Here is a 9,393-nt window from a genome sequence, read left to right as displayed (position 1 = left end):
ATATTTCTTAAATTATCCTCTTTTTCCCTCTGATGGTGAGGCTGGTGAAGCTGCAATGATGGAGACAATGTTTGGAATCTGTCAAGAAACAAAACCTAACTGGACGTTTGATCTGGGCTCGGTTCATTTCATCATGATGTCACGATGCCTGTTCACATAAAGATCATATGAGTGCAGCTACAGGCCTGCTGTATTGATGGCTGCTTCAGCAAACAGCGATAGTTTGATACTGTATGAAGTATGCTGCATTTCCACTGCTATTTCTGACACACCTTGTGCCACTGACACACACGCAGATGCAGTGAAACGAAACCTAACGCATGACACCTCCTCTTTCATCCAGCTTTTCTGATTCTACCCTCTGTGCTTCTGACCACAGGCTGTGAGCGACTTCACTGGTGTCTCACTAGTTAACTTGCCGCCATGAACAGTTTGAACCAGCAGTATGAGGAGAAAGTGCGTCCCTGCATTGACCTCATTGACTCTCTGCGCTCTCTGGGTGTAGAGAAGGACTTGGCGCTGCCTGCCATCGCCGTGATAGGAGACCAAAGCTCGGGGAAGAGCTCGGTGCTGGAGGCGCTGTCCGGGGTGTCTCTGCCAAGAGGGAGTGGTGAGTTATCTCCGTCTCTATTCATCCATCCATGTGACTGTGACTGAATTTAAATAAAGGCATAGGTAAGGAAAAACAAAACATAATTTTAAGAAAACTGACTGACTGAACCTACAGCAACCTGCATAAAAACAGCATTTTTCTGCGAACACATCCTGTACATCAGGTCTAACAAGTGCCTAACAAGTTTAGGGCTACAAAAAACCTAATGCAAGTTCACTATGGTGCAGTGTGAGTAGGCCACGTATAATACATGTAATTAGATTATCATTATTATATTAGTGGTCGCATTTTTGGTGGCCCGAAGATGCTCAAACCAAACTTTGTTGCCCTGAGAAATGGCTCCGGAGCGCCCCCTAACGCCAGAGGGATTGTGTGTGTATGGGATGTCTATGGCAGCCATTAGAACCGTCTGCGGGAAAGTTGTGAAGTTTGGCACAGGGAGTCAGTTTAGTACTATGATGTCAGCAGCACCTCGCGCTAGCGCCACCATGTACAATAAGTTCTGCTGGGATAACAGCACACTCTTTCTGACTTTAATATTTAACTATTAATACAATAATGGTTTTGTACACAAAAAGATGAGTGTGGCATAGAAGGGGGTGCCATATTTGGAAACAGATTGGTAGATTAGTCATTTATTTATTGAGATCTGTTATTAACTGTTTTTCTTTATACACACTGACTCCCACAGACTGTTCATTCATTCATCTTTTCTCCAGGCATTGTAACAAGATGCCCTCTGGAACTGAAGATGAAGAGAAAGAAAGAAGGAGAGGAGTGGTTTGGGAAGATAAGCTACCAGGGCTATGAGGAGGAGATAGAGAATCCTGCAGAGGTGGAGAAAAATATTAGAGAAGGTACAGTATTCACCCCATCACTCAATGTCACTATAGAGACACACATGTCTATACAGCTACTGGATATGTCAGGTTTAGTTGATCAGAACTGTGTCCTCCATCTTCAGCTCAGAATGAAATAGCTGGGGTCGGAGTGGGGATCAGCGAAGACCTCATCAGTCTGGAGATTGCCTCCCCTGATGTTCCAGACTTGACCCTTATTGACCTGCCTGGCATCGCCAGGGTGGCTATAAAGGGACAACCAGAGAACATTGGTGATCAGGTAAGCTTGTTCAGTGCACAAATACTGTTAACTGGTTTCTTACAGACTGGTTTATTTTATTTCATTTAATTTCCAATGATGGAGAGATCTTCAAAATGTTGAGTCATCATTTATCTTTAGCTGCATAGATGTGTATTTGTATACTACTAGCTGCACACTTGGAGGAGGTGTTTCAAGTATGCAGAGTAGTAGTACACTTAATTAGACATATTTTATTCTAAAAAGACAAAAGAGAGATTCATTCAGTAATCCAAGTTGTAGGGGGTGTGAATGTCTGCATTATTAGGATTAATCTATATACAAATCTACAAAGGCCTGAGTCTTTTGTTTCCCACTGTCTCATAAAAAACGTCAACCACAGAGGCTTTAAAGATGGCGCAGCAGGTGGACCCGGATGGAGAGAGAACTCTGGGTAGGTTCAAAAAATTTTGAAGTAGGGTCACCCAAATCTTCAGTAATTTAGCCCTCTTACTCAGCTAGCCTTCTGTGTCTTAGGTATTTTGACCAAGCCTGATCTGGTGGACAAAGGAACTGAAGAGACAGTGGTTGAAACTGTGCATAATGAGATCATCCCACTGAAGAAGGGCTACATGATCGTCAAGTGCAGGGGCCAGCAGGAGATCACCGAGAAGGTGTCTCTTACTGAAGCAACAGAAAGGGAGAAGGCCTTTTTCAAAGATCATGTGTATTTCCAGTAAGTTCATGTTTTTAAACTATACAAAGAATGTGAATGTTTTGTGTAGTATATACTTAGATTTATATTCTTGCTGTAGTACACTCTACAATGAAGGTCATGCTACTGTTCCCAAACTGGCTGAGAAACTTACACTTGAGCTGGTCAATCACATTGAGGTAACATTCTTCCTATTGTTTAAAAATTGACTATTAGTTATCAGATGATTGACCAGCTGTGCAATATACAGAATTCTCTGCCTAGACTGCAACACCAGATAGACGAGAAACTAGAACAGACTCACGCAGAGCTGGACAGATGTGGCAATGGACCCCCATCTGATGCAGCTGAGAGACTCATCTTTCTCATTGACGTAAAATCCTTTATTACATTTACATAAATGCATATGTTTGAGTATACAAATGTGTATAATAATAAACACAAAATACTTGTGTACTGCAGAAAGTGACAGCATTCACTCATGATGCCATCAGTCTTACATCTGGAGAGGAACTCAAATGTGGAGAAAAGCTCAATGTCTTCAGTGTGCTTCGAAGAGAGTTTGGGAAGTGGAAGGCCCACCTGGACCACTCAGGAGACACCTGTGAGTAAATCATGTTGATCTGGAGCACAGCCATATATCAGTGCAGCTATGACACATAAATTTGTGTGGTGCAGTTAACAGGAGAATTGAAAAAGAGGTGGCTGAATATGAAATGCGGTACCGTGGAAGAGAACTGCCAGGGTTCATCAATTACAAGACTTTTGAGGTCATGGTGAAGGAGCAGATCAAACAACTGGAAGAGCCGTCTGTCAGGAAACTCAAGGAGGTGGCAGGTATATATTGATATATATTGATGAAGCAGTACATGCTGCGCTTTTTGTTCTGCATCTGTGAAAGAGAGAGAGATTTAAGATGTATGCAGGCTGTGCTGAGGCAGAATAAGCAGTAGTATGTGTTCGTATTGTCCTCTAGATGCTATTAAGAAGGCATTCATACAACTGGCCCAAAGCAGCTTCACTGGATTTCCTAACCTCATGAAAACAGCCAAGGTACCCTTGTTCGTGAGTCCAGCAACATTTAGTCACTGTTAACAAGGCAAGTGTCATTTACAGCATTTTGGCAATGCTCTGTGTTTTCCAGGCAAAGATTGAAACCATCAAACAACAAAAGGAGTCCATAGCTGAATCCATGTTGAGAACTCAATTCAAGATGGAGCTGCTTGTTTACTCCCAGGACAGAACCTACAGCAGCAGCCTGAATGAGAGTCAGAAAGAGGAGGATGAGCTGGATCACAGGCGTAAAGGCAATAAGTCTTTAGACAGAGCCATTCTGTACAGCATGGATAATCACGCTACACTTCAGCAGCTGATGCTGCACCTAAAATCATATTACAGAGTAAGTGATCATTTAGAGGTAAATGATAGTGTGGTTCAGATAATACTGGACTGTCAAGCTACTTCTCCTTTCTCCTACAGATTGCTGGCCAGCGACTAGCTGATCAAATCCCGCTGGTGATCCGCTACCAGATGCTGCAGGAGACTGCCATCCAACTGCAGAGGGAGATGCTGCAGATGCTTCAGGACAAAGAGAGTTTGGAATTCTGGCTGAAGGAGGATGCCGACATTGGAACCAAGCGGGCCACTTTGCAGAGTCGCCTCAAACGCCTCACACAAGCCCGTGCATACCTGGTGGAGTTTTAGAAGTCGGCAGCATCCAGCATGAGTCTTTTTTTAGGCTTAGCCCAGTTACAGATATCTTCCATTTTAGTAGTGTGTTTTAGTGTCTACTGTATAATGAAAGGATTTAGATGTTTAAGATGTAAAGGCGGTAATTCAAAACAAGGTAACCATTTGATGTGCTGTAATACATATTATTATTTTAAAAGTCAAAGGAAGACTTAAAATGTCTATTTTTTTACACAAATATTTTAATTCACTATATTGCTAACATAAATGTAGTTCTGCATCAAAACAGCAGGGACAACTACATTTGAGATCCAGACAATCCCGCTGCTGTAACTTCTATTGGCCTGTAGATGATATGGCCATGATATGAATCCTAAAACCTGAAGTGCTTGAGCTCCCCCTTGTGGATTTGCATAGGAAATGTTAGAAACTTTAATCCTCCTTTGTTTTGTATTTGTTCAGTATAAAATAAACATTTGATATTTTAGTATTCCAAATATATTGACATGGTATTTGTCAACAACTATCTGGCGTTTCTTTCCGCTTTTAAAAATTACAACTACAGTCACTTCCAGCTGGCAAATAAATTATATTATACAGTATATATTTTGCATTTATTTTGCATCTGTCATCTCATGTCTCCAATGTGGAAAATATACTGGACACAGCTTGAAGAAGTCACATTTATTCAAAAATACATACAAAAATCAAAAACATTTTATGTCAATGCCAGTCGAGATGTCTTTACGTTTATTCTCCACTATCTGTTGGGCTCTCTTGATTGCTGTCATCATTGTCTGATTTCTCATCATCTATGAAAGATAAACATAATTAGCAGTGCAAATCCAGATACTACAATTAATAGGTCAAACATTTTCTGCTTTGTTGTATAGTTTCAACAGCTACTCACTTTCAAGAGTCTGCTGTAGTTCCTGTATGGTACTGAGAAGCACATGGAATTGCTTCTTCCTTAATTCCAACTGAGACAAAAAACAGACATTGAAAAAGAAGCCCAAGTAATAGCTGCAACTGGTATCATTAGAATAGCTAAGACATCTTGTTTTACCTTTGCGTCCACATTCTCCTTGATGTGAGACAGTTGCTGGAGTTCTTTATCAAGCGCCTCCAACTGCCTGTAAAATCACAAAGCAAAATTGAACGGATACGGTTGGAAAACAAAAACTCATTTGCCCCTGTACTCTGTTTAATAGAGCAAAGAAAAAAAACACAGCACTTCCAAACATCGTTTAGGAAGCTCACATTATTCTTCTTTTGCAAATCTCACAAGCTCCTCCAGATTTGATGATTCTGGCATGGACCCTCTTCTTTAGTACACTTCACAGATTTTTAAACAGATTTAAGCCAGGGCTTTGTGCAGGCCAGTCAATGTTTAGGTACTTTGCTTTCCTAGTGGTAGTTCTTCCTTAGAACACTGTCATGTTGGAAGAGAAAATGATGACCAAGATCCAGTTTTGCTTTAGGTTTTGTTTCAAGGTACTCAGTCTTCTTTTGTCATGATTTCTTTCACCCTGACACCATTACTAATTCCAGAAACATGATGCAACATCTCTGTGACCAAAGAGCTCTTGTTTAGTTTTATCTGTGTCTGTGTTGTCATCCATCTCTAGGTTGTTCCTAGCACACTTCAGTCTGGCTTTACTGCAGAAGTGATGTTTTTCTTGGTCTGCAACATGGCAGTTGATTCCTGTGAGTGACTTCTCTGACACTTCAATTCCAGACTTGGCTAAATCATTCACTAGTGTCTTCGCTGTTGTCTCACAGTCTCTTAGACACATTTCTCACCAGATTTCTTTCCAGTTCCTTCCAATTGTTTCTCTTTCTACCGCTGCCAGTCTAATTCTGCACTGTTTGATTCAACTCCTTCATAACAACTCTCACATCAGTTCTTGAAACGTGGAAGTACTGTGATAAACTGGTGTGGCCTCCTTCTGCTTTGTAGGTCTTCTCCCCAAGTCTAAACTTATTTCTTTTACTTTAGTCAGCAACAGCAAATCAAACACAGGGTCACTCGGTTAAAGCATAGACTACACTATATCATTGCGCAACAGTGATTTGTACCATTTTCAAACCAAGAAGACAGAGGGGTAATAATGTTGACCCAGGTAGTTTTTAGTTCATGTGGGAAAAAAATCTGTGCAAATTACATTTTCTTTGGGGGTAACAATATTGCCTACAACTGTAATCTGATTATTATGAAAAACAAAACTCTATTTTTTTTTTTAATGGAGCAGTTTACATATCTGGATGACAGAGGCTTACTTACTTTAGTGTTTCATGTCGATCTGGGTGTTGCTGGATAACTTTAGCCAAAGCATCGTACTCTGAAATAAAACAAAGAGGAGCAGGTGGTTAAAATGATTGCTCAGAGACAAGACTATCCCAGTTGCTAATGCATAACTTTATAACTTCAAAAAAAAAAAAAATTTCATGCACTTTAGTGCAGCCTGGACTTTTTTTTTTTTTAAATCAATTATGGCTAAAACAACATTATGATGATCTCACACAAACGGGAATTAACTAAAACTCAGTAAGTAGTCTAGAATAAGGTGTGATGCTTAGGGGTTAGATTATTCCAATTTCCAGCCTAATTATAAAAAACCTGGTATAAACACAAAATATTATTACCTTGGCGATTCTTTCGTATCCTCTTTGCCCTCTGAATTTCCTTTTTGCATTCTGCTATCTTCTCATGTGCAGACGTGATGTTTTGTTCTGCAATGGAAAAGCGTAACGACTCGTCAGCAGCAAATATTATAGAGTACCTCCAACCTAAAACCACGTACATCAGCCGGTTTATAAACTTAGTGTCTACCTATGTTGGTGTAGATTTTCTCATAATTCTCCATTTCACGAAGATTCATGTCGTAAACCATCAACGTCTTCCCCATAGAGAACTCACACTGAGCCAGCGTACCCAACATCCTCTGATACTGCGTAAACCTAAAACGAACACAACATTGTTCAAGGGTCGAAGCAATTTCGTAAACATCCTTTAGAGCCGTGGTCTGTGGGCTTCACTTACCCTTCCTCCGGGCTCCCAGGTGAATTGCACCATTTGGTGAAAGTCTTCAAGAGTAGGTTGATTCTTCGGTCATCGCCAGCTCCGTCACCGTCAATAAGAAGGCGTTTCCGTATAACTTCATCTAGAGTGCAGACAAAAAAGCGAAGTGAATAGTGACTCTCTCTGACGCCAAGTAAAGCCATTGAGCTATCTGTTAGCTAGCTAACATTGCTACTGTATGTTAGCTGATTTGAAAACAAGCGACCCCCCTAAAGTTGGCTCTGGTTATGAAAGTATAGCCGAGCAAATGTTGATATTTTACACCTTGTACAAATGTTGCTACCCATACTTTTACATACTACTAAAATCAATGATCGCCTCACTTACCGTCTGTTACAGCCCCCATGTTGGACCTACAGCTACAGTCAGAGAAGCTTTATTGAACAACAGGATAGTGAACAAAGCCTGCCGACCCGCCTATGAAAAGAGACGGCGGTGATTGGTCACAGAGGAGAGCACGGTCTGTTTTCAAACCTTTATTCATAAACGTGAGGAAAACACTGTTACAACTCTGTAATTACGAATAACAATGAGAAACTTCCACAATGGGACAAGCCTATGCGGTAACTTGACAGTTAAAAAGTCTTTGTTTTTCAAGTCAAATTTGAAGACATGGTGAGCACAAAGCAATATAAAGAACTGTTATATTACCAAGGGTGGCGGTTATAATTGCTTACATTGTTGTTGTATGAAATTCACTACAAGGAGGAAACTGGCTTGGGTTTTGTATCCATTTTCCTTTGCAATGATTTCATCTCTTGCCAAATTACAACTGATATTATTTTGTATGGTTTGTCATGTCTTGCCTATCACACTTCTCCAAAGCTTCACCCCGTTTACTGAAAACAACACAACAAAATACTTCAACGATGGAGAAGCTGCTGCAACTTCTCAGTGCGAGCGTGTCCTGGCGCAGTGACGTCTCTGTCCCAGAATGCAGTCTGGTAAACAGACATGGAAGCACCAGGTGAAGACCTCCACAGAGGCTGAGCACTGCACTCGCTCGTTCCCATCGTCTTCTGTCTCCTTCGCCTAGTGCAACCAGTTGATATATATCAGGCTGGTGTCACATTTAAGTCTACAGCATCCGCAGCCTTGGTAAGAGGGAAGTTGTTGTCGATTTGTGACGGCGGCTAATGACTTCTGCTGTGCTGTCAGGCTTCTGCCAGCTTCCTCGCTAACGCTAGTCATGGCTGGCTAGAGGCTTCAGCTAACAGGCTAATATAGCAGCTAGCCCCCACTGCTGTCTACTAACGCTTGTACCAGTCACAGACCCACACAGAATGAAGGACTGTTTTAATGACACATCTCCTGGCATATGTATGTTTTCAAACATCAATATTCCTGTGTAATGTTTAGTAGTAGTGGTTGTCTTTTTGTCTTAACGACTTTGATATATTGGTTTCGTCGTGCCCAACACACTATTAAATGCAGGCTAAAACTGGGGCAACTGTATGTTTATATAACGAAATAATACACTTACAATATATTCATTCTAGAGTAATAATAATTGTCTTCAGTGACTATATAAATGTATAAGCAAGGAAGACAGTTCAGTATGGTCTTTAATAGATTTTCAGAATAGTGATTATTAGATTATTAGATCAAACTTTGTTATTAAAATTAGGTACTTTTAACTTTTTAAAATTTATTCAAAATAGATGCATGAATTGATTCTAATTCCCTCTCATGTGTGGAGCTGTGTTGCATAGGGTCAGAAAACAGTAGTCTGCAGTTTGCATTACTTTTGTTTATATTTTTTTCTGAAATCATTAAGTCATAATTCAACAACTCTTAATTCAAGTGCTTTCTGTGGATTGGATTTGTAATATTGGTTTTGGATTGTTATTGTAAGACACACTTGTGCCCAGGGTAAAGGGTTGGGCTTTGAGGATGTTCAGTGCTTTTCATATCAGTACAGTGTGAAATGAGCTGCACTTAGTTGACTATGGTGTACATGGACATTTAACATGCCAGTGATTGGACTGTAACTGTGAGAAGTAACAATTATTAAATATATGCTGTTGCAGATGTTTGCTACATACTGTTGTTTTGGTGTAGGCAGTGGTCTGTGACTGATGGGCTTTTTGACTCGATACATAGCCTTAAGATAGCTACTGAATATACCAATGAACACGAAACTAGGACCAGAAAGCACTGCTACTAGAAAATTATTCTTACTGAAAAAATTAAAGCCATACTATCTGTTTAGGCACA

General features: G+C 40.4%; 1 protein-coding gene and 1 pseudogene across 1 annotated transcript; one reads left to right on the top strand and one right to left on the bottom strand.

The window, feature by feature from the left end:
• The first annotated feature begins 330 nt into the window (after positions 1-330).
• Positions 331-4,584, top strand: LOC114429398 (interferon-induced GTP-binding protein Mx-like; annotated as a pseudogene).
• Positions 4,585-4,763: 179 nt separating this feature from the next.
• On the bottom strand, positions 4,764-7,593 carry thoc7 (THO complex 7). The gene is made up of 8 exons (XM_028398267.1): positions 7,504-7,593; positions 7,138-7,258; positions 6,928-7,055; positions 6,741-6,827; positions 6,379-6,436; positions 5,161-5,227; positions 5,005-5,074; positions 4,764-4,906 (listed from the first exon to the last, which is right to left on the bottom strand). The coding sequence occupies exons 1-8, from the start codon at positions 7,520-7,522 to the stop codon at positions 4,845-4,847; spliced, it is 612 nt and encodes a 203-aa protein (XP_028254068.1). The 5' UTR covers positions 7,523-7,593; the 3' UTR covers positions 4,764-4,844.
• Positions 7,594-9,393: the final 1,800 nt, after the last annotated feature.

This window comes from Parambassis ranga, unplaced genomic scaffold (assembly GCF_900634625.1).
Source record: "Parambassis ranga unplaced genomic scaffold, fParRan2.1 scaffold_129_arrow_ctg1, whole genome shotgun sequence".
NCBI classification, from domain to species: domain Eukaryota; kingdom Metazoa; phylum Chordata; class Actinopteri; family Ambassidae; genus Parambassis; species Parambassis ranga.
This window is presented reverse-complemented; position numbering and strand designations above follow the sequence as displayed.